This window comes from Theobroma umbraticum, unplaced genomic scaffold, assembly GCF_002168275.2.
Source record: "Theobroma umbraticum cultivar Fairchild unplaced genomic scaffold, ASM216827v3 scaffold_95.0, whole genome shotgun sequence".
Classification (NCBI taxonomy): domain Eukaryota; kingdom Viridiplantae; phylum Streptophyta; class Magnoliopsida; order Malvales; family Malvaceae; genus Theobroma; species Theobroma umbraticum.
In genome coordinates, this window is record NW_018397257.1 from 5,539,654 (window position 1) to 5,560,611 (window position 20,958).

Here is a 20,958-nt window from a genome sequence, read left to right on the forward strand (position 1 = left end):
ATAAAAACCTTATAAATGAAAATAATATATCTAAAATTAAACTTTAATATTAAAAATTATTATTTATAATTAAATTAGGATAGTTGATACTTTAAAGTCACTACTCGAGTCTATGATAGGTAGTAGTTTTACTTCTCAAACTAGATTTAAGGTATCCTAATCTTGTTTAGTTAGAACGAACAATATAGGGTATACCATTATTAGGTACCCAATGACATTTAATATAAATCATGTAAGAATAACCATTGTTCCTTTAAAATCACAATCAATGGGTGCATTAAGCATTGGTATTTAACATTTTCCTAAAAAGAATTCTACCAATTTCTTTAATATGGATGAATATGCATAAATAAATATACTTGATCTGTGTAGGAGAGAAAAAGGCAGCAAAAAATGGGAAAAGGTGTGCATGAAACAGGACAACCCCAGGCAGAATTATAATTGGTCCTTTGCTTGTCAAATCCATGTACAAAGTTGAGACCTGATGACTTTGATTAAAGGCAACTCAATGTGAGTCCATAATGCTTCTAATTTAGCATCAACTTTTGACTTTAAAATACTTCTCAATGTAATGTCAAAAAGGTAAATTTGTCATGCTCCCACATTTTATTCCTTGGACCCATCAAAATCTTTCAAGTAAAAACAGTTATATTCATGTCTCCTCTCGATAGCGAAATTCCCAACCTACCCTTTCCTTGTCTTTAATGACCCCCAACCGGCCTTTACTAGACCAGGGCCCCCTCTCTTGCATGGGCGCCCATTTCTTTTCTTTTCTTTTTTATTTTTATTATTAAATCCCCAAATTTGACATTCGACTGACTTAATTAGTTAATTGCGTATTAATTAATGGGATTTTTATAATTATAATGTGAAAGCTAAGTAACGGATCCACATGGCCTAGCTGGACAGAAGCAGGTAGCTGTAACCTCAAAGCTTGTCAAATAATAAATGAAATGGACTACATAAATGAAATTTAAACACCTTATTGTATTAGAGAATATAAGGACATGATTTAAACAACTTTATACTAAATTTTCTTTCATTGTATTAAAATGGTCATCACGTCACAATCATATGTTAAAAAACGAAAAACCATATTCATATCTCATTTGAATTTTATAGATGTTTTTACCTTTTTAGAATATTAATATTAATTAAATAAAACAAAATAAAATTTTAATCCACAAAAAGATTCTTTGTAACGAAGTCCTAGAAAACCAATGAGTGTGTTCTAAGCCAAAGGGTCCCACAGCGCTGCATGTGTAAAGGGTTTGGTTTCAGAGCTGCCATTAATACCCCATATGTTCAGTTTTTTAAAGCTTTGATTATCTTTTTGGCTTTTGTATATAGTAACATCATCATCATCATGGCTTTGAAAAGCTTCAAAGGCAATGAATTATTATCATTTCTATGGGGTATAAACAAAAAAAAGAAAGGCACACTCGAACAGTTAACTCACTCAGGTCTTCTCGGTTTCTTTAATGTAAGGATGTGTTGAGTAGTTTTAGTCCTTTGTTTTCAAAATTTGGAATCTTCTTGGTGAGGGTTTTTAGGAACAGCATAGAAGAAATAGAAACTTTTATTCATTTGGGCTGGTGGGGTTTTTTTTGTTTGTGGGGAGGCTAAGCATTGGAGGAGTTGACCTAAAGAGCTAACTTCAAACTGGTGTCTTATTAGGGGATTCTCTCGTTTTAGGCAGGATTTGAGGGTGTTTTAGAAGTGGGTTTGGGGGGGTTTTTCTCAAGTGGTTACATGAAATGAATCTGGTGATGGATTCAAAGCAAGTTTCCTCGAAAGATTTAGTGGGTTTTTTGTGATCTACATGTTAAAGAAGAAGCTACATTTTGGTCATATTTCAAGGTTTTGACTTTGGTGAACAAGCTGGCTTGAGCAATTTAGGTTGGTTTCTTTTTTTGGTGTGAGGGTTGTGGTTTTAGGGATTAAAATAAAACTGGGTTTCTGTTTTAGCTTTGAAAGAGCCCTGTTTTGAGGCCAGTTACTGGTGTATTGCCATAAACAAAAGGGGTTGTCGGTTTCCTGTTTTCGATATAGGGTTAAAGCATTTGTCTTTTGGGTTCTGGAGGAGCCTGTTTGGAGGTCTGCTGCTGAAGTTGTTTTCTTTTTCCACTGTGAGAAAATGGCTTGCATGAAACTGGGATCCAAAACTGATGCATTTCGAAGGCAAGGGCAGGCTTGGTACGTACCTGATCTTAGCAATTCAACTACATCTCCATCTCTCTCTGTATAATTTATTTTGGTCATTGACTATTGTTAAGACTATTATTATTTTTTGTTTTGCTTTACTGCGTTTTAACCTTCTTGTGGATGTGCTAAGTCTGCTCTGTTTCTGTCATTTTAGCATTTAGTTTTGGTTAAAACTGTTAGAGATATTTTTATGTATGAAATCGCATGTATACGTATCTACTGACACACTCGTATGCTTGTTTTGGTTGTTAATTTAAGCCACCAAGTTAGTTTTGTTTGATAAGGAAAGCTCAACTGTATTTGTATTGCTTTTGGTCCACAGATTTGTGTTTCATACTCCTAGTCTGAAACTCAAGTTTTCATACTAAAATCGATTAATTGCTTAGGAATTCATTCAGTTGGTGCAAATCCTGTTAAAAAATTGTTTCTCCAATTGAAATAAATTTGTGAAGTTAGTATTAGTGGGTTGACTTCAATTGTGCAATTGTTTTTTTGTTGAAGTAACTCCAGTTGATGAATGCTTTAATTGATAGAAGATGAATAGCTTGTCCAGTATCAGCAAACTTCTAACTCATGAACAATTTCTTTTGACTCTTTCACAAATTTAACCTAGATGATCAGTTTTGTCTTACTATACCCTCTTTTATAATTAAAGAAAGCTACACGTTGTCTCCTAGATACTTTAACATGAAGCACTTATGATTGTGGTTTTGATTTGAATGTACAAGTTAAACAATCAGCAGAAGGGGGATTTCCATATAATAGGAGACCTTGATACTGTCTAAATATTAATCTCATCTTATCTTTTTTGTTTATATTTCCTTATGCTCACATATAGAATGTTGTATTATGCATTTAGTAAAATATAATAGGGTAAGGGACTTGGGATGACTACAGGGTTTGACCAATATAATATCATGTTTATGTTAATAGTATTAAGGTCAGAAATCATAATTCACCTTTTTCTTTTTCTTCGCCTTCCTATAACACATTCAATGTTCATGCTTTTCAGAAATAAGATCAAATCTGACATTTTTTTTAAATCAATACTGGAAGCTTGAGTACAACAATCGAATCAAGCAAAACGAGAATGCAGAATTGTTTCTTATCCTAGTGATTTTTTCAAATGTGGCAAGCCCGGCACTTGGACGAGGAGGACACCTCTTAAAAAATGATCGTTAATGCCCATTAAGATAGCGTTATAAGTATTTCATACGTATTAAGGAAAAGCAACTTATAGATGGAACCTGTTTCATATTGTTGTAAATTTTGATTAGGGATGAATGATGGATGGATTTCCTCTAATAAAAATAGTTTATAATATGGGTTACTAGTTACCTTCTTTAGTTTGATACTAAACCCCCTGCATCTCCTTGTGCATGTGAGAGTCTTAGTATGTTTCTCTCTATTTTGAGCTTAATATACATATAATATATGCAGGTTCTGCACGACTGGACTTCCTAGCGATATTGTTGTTGAAGTTGGAGAAATGTCCTTTCATCTTCACAAGGTAACATTTGCTTTCAACATATAGTACTTGATTCTGATGTATGTGTGCTTGCTGGGTAATGACCCTCAGGGACTTGTTGAAATTCACTGAATTTAGTATGTTTTATCAAATCTTTCCACACACGTCTACTAGCTTCTTAAAAAATAAAGATAAAAATCCCTTCCCATGCCCCCCACCATCTTTCTGAGACCTTATGTATTAGTTTCTCATGAGTTGAGATTTGTCAGTTTTCCTCTATTTTCATTGTTTTCCTTTTAAGGATGAGCATTAAAGTCCTTTGCATAAGCTTGTAATTACCTTTTGCCACTAATTTTTATGCATGGTGAAATGAAGTGTCTATTGCCAAATAACTGTAAATCTTATGGTTCTTACTTGTCTTAACTCTTATTTGGTGCAGTTCCCTTTACTCTCTAGAAGTGGGGTTATGGAAAGATTAATTGCAGAAGCATCTGAAGAAGGGGAAGAAAAATGTTCCATAAACCTCCCTGACGTTCCTGGTGGGGCCAAAACTTTCGAACTTGTGGCCAAGTTCTGCTATGGGGTGAAACTTGAACTCACTGCCTCAAATGTTGTGTACCTTCGATGTGCTGCTGAGCACTTAGAAATGACTGAGGAATATGGGGAGGGCAATCTTATTACGCAGACTGAAACCTTTCTTAATCAAGTAGTCCTCCGAAATTGGAAAGACTCTCTAAGAGCACTTCAAACTTGTGATGATATTATCTCTCATGCTGATGAACTAAACATTACAAAAAGGTGCATTGAGTCACTAGCCATGAAAGCATCTACTGACCCCAACCTATTTGGGTGGCCTATCATGGAACATGGTGGTCCTATGCAGAGTCCTGGTGGAAGTGTGTTGTGGAATGGGATAAGCACAGGGGCTAGACCAAAAAATACAAGTTCAGATTGGTGGTATGAGGATGCATCAACTTTAAGTTTACCTCTCTATAAGAGATTAATCGCGGTCATGGATTCTCGTGGCATTAGACAGGAAATTATTTCTGGGTCTCTTACTTTTTATGCCAAAAAGTACCTACCTGGTTTGAACAGGCGTCAGGGTGCTAATGACTCTAATTCTAGTGCCCGTCTTGCACCTGTGGCTTTAGGGGCTGCTCCATCAGAAGGAGATCAGAAGCTTTTGCTGGAGGAGATTGATAGGTTACTTCCTATTCAAAAGGGCCTTGTCCCAACCAAGTTTCTCTTCGGACTGCTTCGAACAACCATGATTCTTCGAGCAAGCCCCTCTTGTATATCTAACTTTGAGAAAAGGATTGGGATGCAGCTTGATCAAGCAACTCTGGAAGATCTACTGATGCCTAATTTTTCTTATTCCATGGAGACACTTTACAATGTTGACTGTGTGCAGCGAATTCTTGAGCATTTTCTTGCCATGGACCAGATTACTGGTGGAGCCTCTCCATGTTCAGTTGATGATGGTCAGATTATTGGCTCACCTTCATTAACACCAATTACAATGGTAGCCAAGCTAATAGATGGGTACCTCGCAGAGGTTGCCCCTGATATTAATTTGAAGCTCCCTAAGTTTCAGGCACTTGCTGCTTCTGTTCCTGACTATGCCAGGCCCTTGGATGATGGTCTATATCGTGCAATTGACATTTATCTGAAGGTACTACCACTAACCACTTAGTGCACGTAATTGCTACTGATGTTGTTTTGTTCAGTTTGATATGCTTCATATATTGCTGCAACCGGTTCAATAAGCCAAGAACCTCGCTGCAGTTGTGCCCAAGTACAATAGTCGTATCTCTTAACCTCAGTCCAAGTTGACCGTAGAGTCTATCCAGAGATGTTTTGAGAATGATGTGATAGCTTTAACTTGGATTGGGATTCCCATTATGCAAAGAGATTAAGTTGTCAATTCAAAGATGTTCTATCCTTGGTTCTTGGTCGGGGTCATTTTTTCTGGCATTTTAACCTAAGTTGCTTTTATCTTCGTGTCTGCTTGAAACAAAGTTAATGGGCCCAAAGGCCAATTCTTATATGCATGGATTAGATGGGAGCTTGCAAATGTGTTAGAGCAAAAATTTGCCCTGCTCTTAATATCAAATTATTTGATCTTAGAGAAGGAAAAATAAAATGAAATACAGAAAAGCAAGCTTGAACCTCTTGATTCTTCATGCTATAAATTTTTTCAAAGTTGTTAATTTTTCCATGCTTATCAACTTGCAGTCACACCCATGGTTATCAGAATCTGACAGAGAACAGCTATGCCGGCTGATGGACTGCCAGAAGCTCTCCTTGGAAGCATGCACCCATGCTGCACAGAATGAGAGACTACCACTAAGAATAGTTGTCCAAGTCCTGTTCTTTGAGCAGCTACAGCTTAGGACATCAATTGCTGGTTGCTTTTTGGTTTCTGATAATCTTGATGGATCACGACAGTTAAGAAGTGGGTTTGCAGGGTCTACTGAAGGAGGCTGGGCCTCAGCTGTGAGAGAAAATCAGGTTTTGAAGGTAGGCATGGATAACATGAGAATGCGGGTTTCTGAGCTTGAGAAGGAATGTTCGAACATGAGGCAAGAAATTGAGAAGCTAGGTCGGGGGAAGGGTTCTAGCACTTGGGGAAATGTGTCAAAGAAATTTGGGTTAAGGTTGAAGTCTCAGATGTGCAGTGCTCAGGAGGGTTCTGTTAGTAACCAGAATAATGGAAGTGGAAAGATTGAGAAAGTGAAGGACCGGCAAGGAAAGCACAAGAAAAACTCAACTCCAGATGGGTAAGACTATTGTTTCTTTTTTACTTTTTTCATCCTTTTTCTCTCCTTGTTTTTGGAGTTGTTATTGTTTAGTTGTATTTTAAACTTCGGAAAAACTAGGTTCCCACCTTTGATCTCATCTTTAACTGTGTGCCATACCCTCTTTTTCTTTTTTAACTATTTTGGAGACAATGGAAGAAAGTGTAATTTAATTTGTTTCATGTAATAATCCTGAAGCTTCCTCTCCCTCTCTGACATGTCCGAGGCACTGCCCTCACTGTGTGTATATCTCAGATTAGTGAGAACCATTGGGATTCTTCTTTCTAGTTATTGGTTGGATTGTTGATTATGTGAGGTTGAATATAAGATGTTGGACATTCTTACTTGTTTCTAGTTGTTATTGGTTGTTGGATTGTTGATTTTACAAGCTCTGCTTGACGACATTATACTAAAAGATTCTTATGTATTGAATGTTTGGTAAGGTATGGAATGACACCATGGATGGGAAACTGGTGGGAGCAACACTGTACACCAGTAATCCCAAAGGCACACACTCCCTCTCCTCTTCTTAACAAAACTATTATCTATCCATTTTTCTTTGGCTGAGGGGATACCTTGAATCATCACTCGTCCTTTACATGGCCACCTTGTCACTTTTTGCATCCACAAACAGTAAAGCCCAAATGTGCCAAATTGGAAATTGGTCCAACGTTGACAATGCTTCTAACCATGTGCATTAAATACTCAGCGCCTCTTGTGCAGAGTCTTTAAAATCTGGTGGCTGTGAGCAGTTTCATTTAACCAATGGTCCTCATCCTACAAAACTATAGCAATTATATATATAAAATTTAATTTAAAGTTAGATTGAACTTAAAATGTTATTGAAAAATAGACAACTTTGTCCATTTTTATTCATTTAAAATTTGTTGATATGAGTTAAGAGTTTTAGTTATGATTAAATTATGTCAACATGACTCATAACATAACATCATGATTAATACTGTTAAAACCCTATCAACTCAAACATCCAATTGTCTCCCATTCATGATCTTAGTGGTAACATGATTCATTCAAAATGCCTTCCATGCATATCTCGGCTACGCAGAGAAGGCCTAAATGTGAAAGTTTTAATATACTCTGTGGTGAAGTTAATGAAGAGCACATCCAAAAGCCATTAACCAGTTGATGCCTTCATAAAGAAGCAACAGAAACACAATTCATTTTTTTTTCTAATCAAAGGAGAATTATGAATACAAATATGAAACTGCACTGATATAATTTTTGAGTACACTTTCTAATTATTATTATTATTTTTTATTTTTAGAAATTTGTGATTGATTGAAGAAACTGATGCCGAAATGAGTCCATTAGTCGCAAACTATGCATATATTGTACTGCACAAAGCTTAAAGCAATAAGCTCTTTGGAATAAGAAATCTGCTCTCCGATCTTAGAGCTTTACTTCTCTGCCAAAAATCCAACTGAATGGGATACTTGGTGCTCACTTAGACCTTGCTTGAGCTCTCTCCTCTACCCTTCTAATTCTTGGAGCAAGTAGACAAACATATTCCTGAGCCTTTCTTCCCTCAGCTGAAAGTCCTGTTAGCTCCTTAACTTTCCATCCATCCACCAAGAACTCTAGTATATCAGCATAATCATTGGCAGTGTAAACCCCAAGTCTTTGTGCAACAGCAGAGAAATGCTCGAAAAGGTTATGGTCATGATCATCATACATAAGATGGGCTGGCATTGTGATCTTCTTCCTCATCATCTCAGCAAAAGCAACAACAGTTCCGTCAGGATCAATTTCAAAGAGCTTTTCAACTATTTTACTGTAGGAAATCTCATGGCGTTTTTCATCTGATAAAACTGTACCACATATTTGAGCTAACTTAGAATCCCCATGTTCCATGGCAAGCCTAGCTGTATTCCTATGGGAGATGAAAGTTGCCCTTTCTTGGAATGAAGTGTAAATGAAAGTAAGATAAGGGTTCTTCTCTATTCCAGGGTACATTCCTGATCCAATCAAATATTGGATTGTCTTCTCAACCTCTCTCATGTCTACTCTTCCGGACAAGTAAAGATACTTGTTTAGAAGCTCTCCATGTCTGTTCTCTTCAGCTGTCCATGCCCTTGTCCAAATTGCCCAAGAAGTGAGACTTGCACCCGTTTCATCACGAACTCCATCCAAGGTATTAAGCAATGTTTGGTAAGTTGGAAGAGCTTCTTCAGTGATCATATCTCCAACCAAGTAGACAAAATAATCATCTGGGATCTCCATTGCTCTCTTCCTTAGTTCCTTAACTTGCTCCTCAAATCCATCAGAGGCAGCATCTGGGAGAAAAGCTTGTGGTTGCCAACTATTTTCAACAGGTTTCAGCAAGGTTAGAATGTTGTTCTCAACCCAACCGTCCGTAGATTTAAAGATTTCAATCTTTTGTTGTGGGATGGAGTGAGTAACTTGAACAAGCACTTTCCCATGAGGCATAAAAGATTTCTTGGAATTCTCAACCTTTAATTGGCCGCTTGAAGGAAAGTTTGAGGCCATGAAGAGCTTGGGAGATTTGAGGCTGGCTATTGGTTGAAGAGCAATGTAAGGCAGGTTTTGAGATTGACTCAATTTGATGAGAGCCATTTTGCTTTCCTTGTAGGGTGTAGAGGGGGTTCTTGTGATAGGGTGAGGAAGTGTTGCAAAAATATGTAAAGATGCATAGTTTCTGAAGTACTAAGTGTTGTGAAAATGAAAGAGAATAAGAAGAAAATAGGGAGTAGAGAGATTAGAGATAATTTAGAGAAAGCAGCTTTGGAGGAGAATGTTTTAGCTACCGGAAAAGAGAAGTCTCGAAATGAAGGTTGTATATATAGTGCCAAAAGTGATGGTTACAAAAAAGGCTTTAACACACATAATAAATGACTTTATAAGAAAAGTTTAGTTTGGATAATTGTATTGAGAGTTAAATTGAGTAATGTTAAAACCTATATGTGACATTGAAATAATTAGATTGATAAGATTGTTCTTAGTGAGATTCAAAGAGAGAGGAACACGTGAAAAGTTGTAAGAGAAAAGGACGTAAAGTAAGAACTGTACGTGAACATTATAAGAGAAGAAGGTGTATTTGAATAAGTATATGAGAACAAGGTAAAAGGGAAGCACTTTATTTCAAGAAAAAGTCAAGAAGAAGCTTTTTAAGTCATCAAGTTAAACTCTCTGAAATATCCTAAGATGAAAGTTACTCATAAACCTGACACTATTTTGAGTTATTTTTACTATTACTTGGGAAGTGATTTTTTTAATGTGAAATAATTATTCTACTTGATTAGTTGTTCCTTATAAAGTATATTTACTTATTTTGCTTGTTCTCGTGAAATATCCTTCACTTACTTTAGTTGTTATCATGAAATAACGCTTCACTTGTTTATCGTTGAAATAATGTTTTACTTATTTTGTTTATTCTTTTCTAAAATTATGTTGTTAAAATAATTTTTAAAAATAAGTATTAACTAAAATCAAGTATCTACTTAGAGTTTTAGTCTTGTTCAAATTTGGAAGCTTTTACTCTCAAACGATGGACTTTTTTTTTTTAATGAAATGAATGCCTTTCAAAAAATAAAAATAAAGCGCTAACAAGTTTATAATTGAAGGCAAAGGAGTAGGATTTGGTTTTGGGTTAGTCAAATGGATCAAATTAACCTTATTTCATCTCACTCCCAACTTTACTGTAAATAGATTATGAAAGCATTAATTGATTTCATATAATTATACCAATTTTATTTTTTACTTCATTTTGTCCTAAACCAATCAACTATTTCTAAGAATGCATAAACCAATATAATTTAATCCCTTGGATCTTAAACAATGAAAACAACCTAAATCATTTTTACACCGCATACTATAATATAGTGTGATTGTACAAAATATAATTATAAAGAATGTAATTTTTAAGAAGATAATATTATAGCCTTTGGTGTATATATATATAAGTGCTAAGTAAAATAACAAAAAGATAATAGTGCAACTTTGGTTTACATGCCATTCGTTAAGAACATGATATTAAGAATTAACCTTATGTATGAAAATACAAATTTAATATATTTGTAAATTTTTTTAAAGAAAATTTTTTTTATATGTTTTTAAATACTAATAAATAACAATTGTTATTCCATTCCATAAATTATGCCATGAATGAAAATAATAATAATAATGGCAAATCAATTTTTTTTTTACATTGCCAAGCAAGTGGAAAAGTAATATTACAGTGGTTTTGCAATGCAATCTGATTTCTTCTAATGAGTGTAATGTGATTGTAATATATTACATCCTTTGAAGTAATGGATTATTATTTGCATAATATCTAATTTTTTTTTAAATAAATATAAATATTTTTATTATATTTTATTAAATTTTTATATTTTTATTGTATCAACACCAAAGTTATCGGTAATCAAATCTGCTTTCAATTATTAACATTATCAACAGACTAGACAACACACAATGCCCACTTGCTTCCATTAAATGTGATGTCCACCCTTTATCAACTATAACTTTGTCTTACCTTGGAGGTCAGCTCATTCGGTGCCCTCTTAAGGAGGTGGAGGTGAATGTAATGTACAGAATGAGTACGTAAAACTTTACAAGCTTCAAGTGAAGGTTATAGAATGTTTAGGATGAAATCACATGTTGTATTACAATTTACACATACATTGATAAATAAGAAATAGTTACATTCATTTAAAGATATGACAACATTGGATGCGATCATTATATTTCTTTGAATTCGTGCACCCAACAAAATAAATTATAATATCCAAAATAAATTTAAAAAATTGAGAAAAATTATAAGTAAAAAATTAGATGAAGTGTTAGATAATTTATGTTTACTAACTAATGAAATTATCGAGGTTCAAATTTTCAATTTGTAAAAGTTCCAATCAAAATTAAAAGTGATAATAGATATTGATTTTATTTTCAAGGATGCATTAGTGCTATATATGGATCATATGTTCATATTATTCCTCTTGCAAATGATCGAATTCGTTTTATTAATCGAAAGGGATATTTAATACATAACGTTATATTAATGTGTAATTTTAACATGCTATTCATTTTTGTGATTATTGATTAACCTAGCACTGCACGTGACACTTGTATCTTTTCAATTGCGATTAAAGAAATAAAATGTGTTCTACCATGAACTAGAAGGTACAACTTATCATTGTTATGATATAAAGTATATCATTCTATATATATTTATTTTTTAAAATTTTTTAATGAATTAATACTTAAACCTTTATCATTTTTCTTAAGTAAAGATTATTTAGTGTATACTGTTTATCTTAAAATGAAAAGATATCTAGCACCTTATAAAGTTAAAAAATATCACATTCTTGATTTTAGATGTCGCAGTTAGTTAGAATGTGCAGAAAAAACATTTAATCATGCACATTTTTCATTAAGAAATATCATTGAATAAACAATTGAAGTTTGGAAGAATAAATGGCATATTTTATATGATATGAAGTCATTTTTATTGAGAAAACAGGAAAAAATTATTGTTACAACAATGACACTTTATAACTACATTAAACAATGTTATGTTATAGATACAGAGTTTGACAAATGTTATTGCAATTCCAATTATATTTAAGAGAGTCAAGATAAATGAAATGGGTAGAATTCATGCGTTTATGTGTCAATAGAAAAATATTAAATGATAATTACATACGTAGAATTCGCAACCAAATAATTACTACGTTGATGAAAAATAAAATTTATTGATTTGAGTTAATTATGAATTATATATTGCTTATAAATTATTTGTGAAGCTCTTTTTTTATAATTTATTATTAATTATAAACTTTATGTTATATAAAATTACTTTTTATATTTTTAAAAATTTATTTTAAATAAATAAAAAAGTTAATTTTTTTTCATTACGAGGCAAAGAATTAATCATTAATAGAAAGTTATTTATTGCATATCTTTTGTAATAATTTTAACCAAAATTAAAACTTGTATAATTTGCTTTGTTAAATAGCTTATTTATATAAAAAAAATTTATAAAAATAAATTTACCAATCAGTTTTAATTTAATTTTAAAAGCTATTATTTTTCATAAGTATAAATTGTTTTGACAAACAACATATCTATAAAAAAGAGATTATAAAAATAAATTTATCAAATAATTTTAATTTAATTTTAACAATTATTATTTTTCATAAAAACTTTTAAACTAAGAAAAACCAGACCAAACATGCTCTTGACGAGGGGTTTTGATCTGATTTTGGCAGGAAACTCACAATTTTGGTTTTGTTTGATTATTAACATCATGAAAAAACTTCAGAATCATGAACTTTTCAAAGCTGATAGTGCTTCCTTCGTTGTAGCCGAGATTACAACATCTGAAGCATTTGGCAAATAATAATACTTCCCTGCAAGACAATAATTTTATTACTTACATTTCAAATGCATGGCAAATAATTTCAATGGACGCACCTTGAGCTACTCTTGCAATTTCCTTGGCAAATCCAGTGGAAACAAACTTGTTTTCTGTGTCGATGACAAGAAGGGACATTCCTGCTTTGTATATTTTCCCAGCCACTTCAAGAATCTCGTCCTGCAGTATTTGTATACATAAAATCGCATTAGAACAACTTCGTCAAACCCAGATAATATTCTGAAACCTTCATGTGTACCTTTCCGCTCATATCACTAATAAATTAATCAAGGGTTCAAACAGAAAAGATCATGGCTCCATTAGATTTACAAACCTAGATAATATTTAGGGATGGTCATATTGCTATTATGTCCAGTAAAAGCCTAAAACAGAGGCTCCATTAACATTGTAGCAATTATATTTGGCTCAATAGCAGCAGCTACAGTCACCGTGCTACTTGCTAGTTGCAGTGCCATAATTTACCTTCAATTCTTGTGCTGATGGTCTAGGGGCATCGGAAGTAGCAGCTTCTGGGTCAGTGGATCTTTTCAGTGATATGTTGGCTCTGCCATCGGTTATTGCAACAATCATTACACGTCCCACATCACCACTTTTCTCTGCATTTAGCCCAACCCTGACAGCCTAACCATTTAAAGTTTATAAAGGAATTAGAAAAGGAAACTCTGAATCTGTATCAAATTATGCACTGAAAGGAATTTCATAGACAAGCTCAGGAATCACAGAGACATGCATAATGAGGCAACAATATTACAAACAGCCATGATGTAAAAGTCACTAACTACAAGTCAAAATGACAGATAGCACATGCGGAATAGTACGGCAGGGACAGCCATTATGCATGTCACTGAATACAAGCTATAGTGAATCGTTTTGGTACAATCTGTGCCAGAAATTGAGGGATTCAGTATATATACATACCATGCTTAAACCATGAGCTAGGGGAGAGCCACCACCACATGGAAGTCTCTCAAGACGTTTTCTTGCCATTGCAATTGATCTGGAAGGAGGCAGAAGGACTTCTGCAGCATCTCCACGGAAAGGTATAATGGAGACCTACTCAACATTACCAGAAAATAGAACCATATTAATAATCCAGAAATATTCATGATGCTTTCATTACATCAGTTTTAATGGTTTCATTTTTGCTGAACACTTATGTGCATTAACGAATCCCTTAATATGAATTAACAACTAGCAACGTTTGTATGCTAGGAAGTTCAGAATAAAATTGTCTCTAGTTTACCTGATCTCTGCTTGTATAACTCTCAGCCAGTAACTTAAGTGCAGCACCTTTAGCATTTTGCATTCGGTTCAATGCCATGCTCCCACTTGCATCAACCACAAATATTACCTGACACGAAACATATATGCTATGAACTCAAGCATAAGACAAGTTTTCATTAGTATTTAAATCGAATTTATTTTACTATCTTCCTGCCTCATCGAGTGGCATGGTTAATAATTGAACCAAAGCCAAAGGCGTAGATCCTAGTTAACACAATTTGCTTGAGCAATCTTCCCACATCAAATTTACTTTGATCATTATGCCTAAATAATCTGTAGGCATTCAGCTTCTTATAAATTAATTCTTTTATACTTCATGGTGAATACTGATAAATTTGGGATATTACTAATTTCTATGTGTTAGTCGATGCCAAAGGAACTTTAGCAACTTTTATCATCAAACCTCCTGTTAGATTATATAGTAAAAAAACCGTAAAGTAAACAGAACAATGAAATACATAGAACAAGCAGAAGTTATTTCTTGATAAATACATAAAATTAATAATAGAAGTAAGAAACAGAAGTAGCTCATGATACCAATGCTCCTGCTTTTCTTGCCATTCTTTTAGCCCTCATGTCAGTTTTCTCCACAAAAACTTTCCTAGTTTTTTGAATGTCTCTCTCCCTACGCAACTTTTGATATGGTGCAGCAGCTCTAAGTGTTGCATCAACAGCTAGTCTCTTCACAGGACCCTGTGGGGTAAACAATGCAGCTTATTCCAAAAATGAAGTTAAGAGTGGGCAAAAATAATGCATAGAAGATAGGAAAGGGTGAAGAAGATTGCTAATTCACCAGCCCATTTTGAGATTTCAACACCCTATTGGCAAAACAATGCATTCAATGATACGATAAATTTACTAGTCAGTTAAAGTAAGGCAAAACAGTAAATAATATATGAATAAATAAAGAGGACGCGTGGTGTAAAAGAATTAGAGAAAGGGGAGAAAGTAAGCAGATTCTGATAGGGACAGATCTAGCAAAAGGAAGAAAATTAACAGGCCTTGTGAGAAATGTTATACCCTTCATTGGGTTACACACAAAATATTGGAAGTTTGGCTTGCAAAATATAATATTTTTAACATTCATTATATACTTCGAAAATATTTTGAATGAAGAATCTAGGAAGTTTTGGAAGCTATTGGCATCCAGCCCCTTTATCTAAACTTGCAGGGTTCAGGGAAGGGACAATACGAACCTTCGGGAGCATTGGTTTAATATATCGGCCTCTATCCTCTGAGAATATAACATTCTTCGCTCTTCCAGCCTTCCCTCGTCGCCTCTGTGCTTGTTGTGCAAAGAAAAGTAGTTTCTCATCCACCAAACCCCCTTCCGCATCAATAATAAATTCTTCAGGTATTTGCTCTTGCTGTTGCTCATTCTCTTGATCACTGTCATCCTGGTTGCACACAAAGCCTTGCATTTTAAGTAGACTTCACTAGTAAAATTGTTTATTTTAAAATAGAATATACGATGATAGCCACGTCCTCAAGGAGAAGGATTTTGCAGATTTTAGTTGATTCTAAACAACAATTCCTCCTGATGTTGAAATCTTAATGTTAACAAACCTCTTGATCTTCCTCCTCATTTTGCTCCTCCCCAGATTCTTCATTTTGTGGAGGTGGAGGTGGAGGTGGAGGCTGTTGGTTTTGTTGATCTGGTGGGTTCTCATTTATAATGGAACGAGGAAGGATGACAAGCTCCACCTGTATTGGATAACATGTCAACACAAATTTATTTGTAAGGTTTCCAATATTCTGCTTTTATGATGCAGACAAAAACCAGCAGGTACATCATGAAGCAGATACTTTTTCCTTTTTAACGTCAATATTTCTTCCCAACCACCCACCAAAGAGAGAGAGAGAGGAGGAGAGATGAAAAAGTATATATTATACTCCAAAATAGGAATTTAATCAAGCAGATATTTAAACCAGTAATTAGCAGATATATTAGCAAAACATGCAACGCCACAAAGGAGTATCATATGTCCCTCAAGTGTGAAACAGACATATGGTCAAAAGTTGGCTGCAACTAGGAAAGGGCAGAAGTAACAACACCATATTGCATAACAAGCAACAAGAGGCAAGATTTGCTCTAAGATTTTGGAAATCAATCAGAAACATATAAAGAGGAGGTCTGGTGATGAATGGCTGTAAAAATTTGTTGCACATGTTCTCTAAACAGGTGAATGGAAAGTGTTAGTATCTAGTGCATCTGCACAATCACTGAGCAAAATCATAGTAGGAAAACTTAACAGCTTTTTTCAGGTCATCCACAGTGACTCTTTCACGCCCTTCCAAAGCAGCCAAGCATTTTGCAACCCGAGCAGCATATAGCTCAGCTCTGTGTCCCTGTGAATCATTTGAGTATAGTTATTTTTCCATACCTTGATTAAAATAATATCTTCCTATCCATCAAACAATCTTCAATTAAAAAAAATCTGAAAATTAATTATCAGGAAAACACAGTATGCACCAATCTTAACCTTTGCTATGTTCTTAAACTACAAAAACCATCATACCCTCATCTTTTGCTTAAGAATGGCATGTATTGGCAGCAACATTTGCCATTTTTCTTAATGGTTTCAGTTCTTAAAGGTGATCCCCTACAGTGATATTGTCCCCTACTTATTCTTTGCTAGTCTCTGACAGAAGTTTTATTGTGTTGTTTTTCTCTTTCTCCATCTATTGTGCTTGAACAATACAAAGTGCTCCTCCGCTATATGTCCATCCAAATAGCCATGTTTTAAACATTCTACATTTCTTAAATCCTCAGACTCTACTACAAGAAAATCAGTGATGTTTCTTTCACAAATATAATCACTCCAAAGGATCTTCCAGTGATCCCAAGTCAATTTGTAAATTTGAGCAACTACACAGATTAATATGAAGCGTAGTGACGATTCCAAGTCCCTGACAAGAACTTAAGGAGCAGCACTCATAACTAAAACATTAGATTTTCCCAATAAAAATATCACTACAACCTTGTTCCCAGGAGGGAGCTAGAAGCAAAGAACTATTTGCCTAAAGCTTTTGAGATTGGATACTGATGGCTTCAGCTCAGTCAGCTTCTAGACATGTGGGACACTGATTCCTCATCAACTGAGAGAATTTTTGGGAGTTACAGCATAAGAGGATTGGGAAGGGACAAGTTAGTGTAATTTTTGTTATCCAAAGTGGTTGGAAAATAAAAACCATGCAAAATGTATCTCAGCACCTGGCAACCACCTCGAAGGGCTTCCATAACCAGGTACTTTAATTGTTCTCGGCTGATTGTAACATCCTTCAAATACTCTCTCGCTAAAATGATCTGCGAATAATAAATGCACAAGAGACAAACAATATTCATCCTTCTGCATAACAATGTACCAGAACAACCAAATTTCAGATACACATTAAATTAACAAAGGTTAGGGTTGAGAAGCAAGTTCAATTACTAGCAAAACTTAATGGTAATCATGCAGCTGAACTGCTGAAAAAATAAGGCGATATCAAAGTCATTAAACTTTACCAGCCAAATGTTGCCATTTCAACTACTTACAGTACATTTTAGGATGAACTGCTCCCCTTGAAAAAAAATTTTGAATCCTAACAGAGGACTTTTAAGGGGTTTTCATTCTATATATACCTATGTTACAGGCAATAACTATTTGAACTATATAGCACTAAAGCCCACAAATATCGTAGAGAAACTTTCATGAAATGGACATAGAGATTTATACTTTTTCCCCATTAACTTACAAAAAATAACCGTCGAACTTTTTTCTATATAATTAAGAGGTCAATGTTTGTCAATATTAAGAAAGGTTGACCGAGTTTATACAGTGGAAAATAGTCCTTGAGTGTTCTGGGGTACTATTTATAGTTAAAAGATGATGAAGCAAGGGCCATTACATTGCAAAGGACTCAACATCTTGAACTTTTCTTGGTCTATGAACAATACGTTGAATTTGAGCACTTTATTACATGCACAAGCTTTTGGGCATAAATGGATGAAGTATATACATTAGAGCAAATGATTTCTTTCATACAGAAATTTTTTTAAAGTCAACTCTTAAAGCTTTTGCAATCATCTCTCATTCTGACGAAAGGTGGGTTTTTAGGAAAGCTCATCCTATCACTAGATTCAAAATCTGACTTAAAAACAAGCCATCAATGCCTTGTTACCTGAGTCTTAGCATACTCTGTTTCTTCCCCAACCATTTTAAAAACTTCATCGCTAGCTTCCTGAAATTGTGTTGCAATTCCAACTGCTGCAACACGATCTTCAAAACTCATTGGAAGATCTGCACTGCAGAGCAAGTATGCCATTAATAGAATGGGAGGTATATGTAAAAGCTAAGAACCCCATTCCATCATCTATAAACAAAATCTGTACCTCAAGTTAATTGCAATACGATCTAATAAATGTTCTCGTACAGCACCCTCTTCTGGATTATAAGTAGCAATCAAGAGAGGTTTGCAAGGGTGCTTGAAGCTGATTCCCTCTCTTTCCACAATATTAACTCCTTCGGTCAGTACATTAAGAAGCAAATTACTAATGCCCTCATCAAGAAGATTAATTTCATCGACATATAATACACCTCTGTGTGCTTCAGCCAGAAGGCCTGGTTGAAAAACAGTTGTTCCTGATTTCACAGACTCCTCAACATCAACAGATCCAATGAGTCTGTCCTCCGTGACTCCAAGTGGAATCTGGAGCAAGAGTGGACTGGGTATTTAAACAATAAAAACAAGCTCAACATCAAAGGTTTTCTTGCAAGAAATGTACCTGAACAAAAGGAGATCTGACAACTTGAGTTTTAACATTGCCATCAGAATCATATTCTGCTTGCTGAACTAAACCATCTTCCCACCTTCAGAATATAATGAGGACCAGGTCACTATCTTTAAAGGAATGAAAATGCAAAACTATTTTTGAATCAATTAGCCTCATATCTATTATCACAAAATCGGTGCAGTCTCAGTTTTTCAAAAGTTACAAGAGCTTAACTCAGAAGTTCTAGAGAATTCTTCTAGCAGCAGAACATGGATTAACAATTCAAAGGAATATTGATATATTCTCAGCAGGGACTGTAACAGCCACAATATGGAGAAAAAATAAAAAAAATTAAAATGACTCTTGATCTTAGAAATTCATGTGTGTTTTTTCATGACCCTAACAATATAATGTACAAACTTATGTAGGGACAAATTCATTTCCAATTAAGAAAAACTAAAGTACTAATGTGATTATAACTGGCAAGAGTTCAGTGCTCGTACTCCTCTGGGCAGGCTGGATCTGCATTTGCTATTGAACCAACAACTACATCAATGGGTGGCAAAATTGCATGCAACCCACGTGCCATCACTGTCTTGGCTGTTCCTCGCCTTCCCGAGATAGCAATCCCTCCAATCTCACGATCAATAGCCCCAAGTAAAAGTGCAGTTTTAACGGCATCCTGTGACAACGGTTAATCAAGGGTCAGATATGGGTAAGCATTTGACAAATGACTATATTCAATTTTTTTCAAATCCGTGTCCACTATTAAGCCTCCCAAATAAAGAATCAGAGTAATAAAACACATACTAAAGTAAAATTTCCATTAAACTAAGAACCTCTAAAATTTCAACTAAAACCACGTGACATTACTTCATCAACACATACAAAATCAATGACCCATTTTTTACTGCTTCTAAAGCACTTCCTTCCTTCCATAATATAACAAATGAGAGAGAGAGAGAGAGAGAGAGAGAGAGAGAGAGAGAGAGAGAGAGAGAGAGAGAGAGAGACAGAGACTCGGCAACAACAGCAGCCAAAGGGAAGTACTGTCTTCCATAAGAATAGGAAGAGGGATCTTCAGCGGCAATGACTGCCCCATTGCTTGAGTTTACCGTAGCATTTGAAGTAGCAAGAACACGGCGAAAGCGACTGCTGCTGTAACTTTGAAAGCGTTTCTTCGGGTTCAAACAAGAAGAAGAAGGGAAGAAGAGAAAGGGGTATGGCTTGAACAGGATAGAGAACGATTGAAGCTGAGACAGAGAAAGAGCAGAACAAGTAGAAGGCGTAGCTGAAAAAGCCATTGGTTTTAACAAAAGAAAAAAATTGGAGAGAAAGCAAAACTTGTTGGGTTGCTTCTTATCCCTTGTTACGTAATCTCGTAATCTAATCTTTCTCCCACTGTCTACTGCGACCCTTTTAACTGTTTGTTGCCTTGCTCTTTTTTAATCCCACGCGCTGCGTCCACAGGCGTATACAGCACATTCTTTTTTTTTGTTTTTTTATTTAAATAAATAGAAGGTGACATCCTGAGCCAATGGACACCAAAGGTGTCTGCTAACAAAAGTAAAGAAAATGTTTTCAGGAGGAGAATCAAGAAAATGAAATCCTAGACTTAAATCTTCATGATGAGTGATCGTTCAGTCGACACACTGACTGATGTTAAACTATATTCTATATTCTTATTTAAACACTGTCGGATTGATTTCACGAGTTGAATATTAGGCTCCAAATCATTGTCCTGGTTCCTTATTTTTTGCAATGAGTCTGTTTTCACTTGTGACCTTTTGACCAACACACCTACAACCCATAATAGATTGCCCAAAGTTACCGCTGTCAGAGAGGAAACCTGTCAACCATGCACCAGTTGCATCTCTAAGCAGTCCACCCGCTGCCGCTAATCCTGGTTGCCCTCTAGCACTACCATCGATATTCACCTCTAGGTTTTCTCCAGCTAACCATTATTTCTGTTTGATCCTTTGGTGTAAAATGTCCCTGGCTTCTTAGGCTTTTGATCATATAATTTGCTCTC

General features: G+C 34.9%; 2 protein-coding genes and 1 pseudogene across 3 annotated transcripts; 1 reads left to right on the top strand and 2 right to left on the bottom strand.

Annotated features, from left to right (window-relative positions):
• Positions 1-1,295: 1,295 nt before the first annotated feature.
• Positions 1,296-6,825, top strand: LOC110412566 (Phototropic-responsive NPH3 family protein). The gene is made up of 4 exons (XM_021423132.2): positions 1,296-2,196; positions 3,646-3,715; positions 4,113-5,345; positions 5,909-6,825. Exons 1-4 carry the CDS (start codon positions 2,138-2,140, stop codon positions 6,455-6,457), a joined length of 1,911 nt encoding a protein of 636 aa, XP_021278807.1. The 5' UTR covers positions 1,296-2,137; the 3' UTR covers positions 6,458-6,825.
• Positions 6,826-7,881: 1,056 nt separating this feature from the next.
• Positions 7,882-9,066, bottom strand: LOC110412003 (stearoyl-[acyl-carrier-protein] 9-desaturase, chloroplastic pseudogene; annotated as a pseudogene).
• A 2,867-nt stretch (positions 9,067-11,933) lies between these two features.
• Positions 11,934-20,324, bottom strand: ALB1 (ALBINA 1). Of its 2 annotated transcripts, XM_089782955.1 has the most exons (15): positions 19,954-20,324; positions 19,430-19,616; positions 18,939-19,023; positions 18,546-18,862; positions 18,335-18,458; positions 17,385-17,477; positions 16,424-16,519; positions 15,737-15,874; positions 15,367-15,567; positions 14,708-14,863; positions 14,130-14,237; positions 13,805-13,939; positions 13,349-13,507; positions 12,925-13,045; positions 11,934-12,860 (listed from the first exon to the last, which is right to left on the bottom strand). In XM_089782955.1, exons 1-15 carry the CDS (start codon positions 20,228-20,230, stop codon positions 12,775-12,777), a joined length of 2,283 nt encoding a protein of 760 aa, XP_089639081.1. In that variant the 5' UTR covers positions 20,231-20,324; the 3' UTR covers positions 11,934-12,774. The 2 variants fall into 2 exon arrangements, with proteins under 2 accessions (XP_089639081.1, XP_021278076.1); XM_021422401.2 differs by lacking the exons at positions 19,430-19,616; positions 19,954-20,324 and adding an exon at positions 19,161-19,273.
• Positions 20,325-20,958: the final 634 nt, after the last annotated feature.

Excerpts from the sequence above, each read along its gene's own strand:
- LOC110412566 (XM_021423132.2), top strand. The coding sequence starts at position 2,138 with ATGGCTTGCATGAAACTGGGATCCAAAACTGATGCATTTCGAAGGCAA. Across the intron at positions 2,197-3,645 it reads CGAAGGCAAGGGCAGGCTTG|GTTCTGCACGACTGGACTTC; the intron begins GTACGTACCTGA and ends TAATATATGCAG. Across the intron at positions 5,346-5,908 it reads CAATTGACATTTATCTGAAG|TCACACCCATGGTTATCAGA; the intron begins GTACTACCACTA and ends ATCAACTTGCAG.
- ALB1 (XM_089782955.1), bottom strand. The coding sequence starts at position 20,230 with ATGGCTTTTTCAGCTACGCCTTCTACTTGTTCTGCTCTTTCTCTGTCT. Across the intron at positions 18,459-18,545 it reads CGTATTGCAATTAACTTGAG|TGCAGATCTTCCAATGAGTT; the intron begins GTACAGATTTTG and ends CTTGCTCTGCAG. Across the intron at positions 16,520-17,384 it reads CCCTTCGAGGTGGTTGCCAG|GGACACAGAGCTGAGCTATA; the intron begins GTGCTGAGATAC and ends AATGATTCACAG.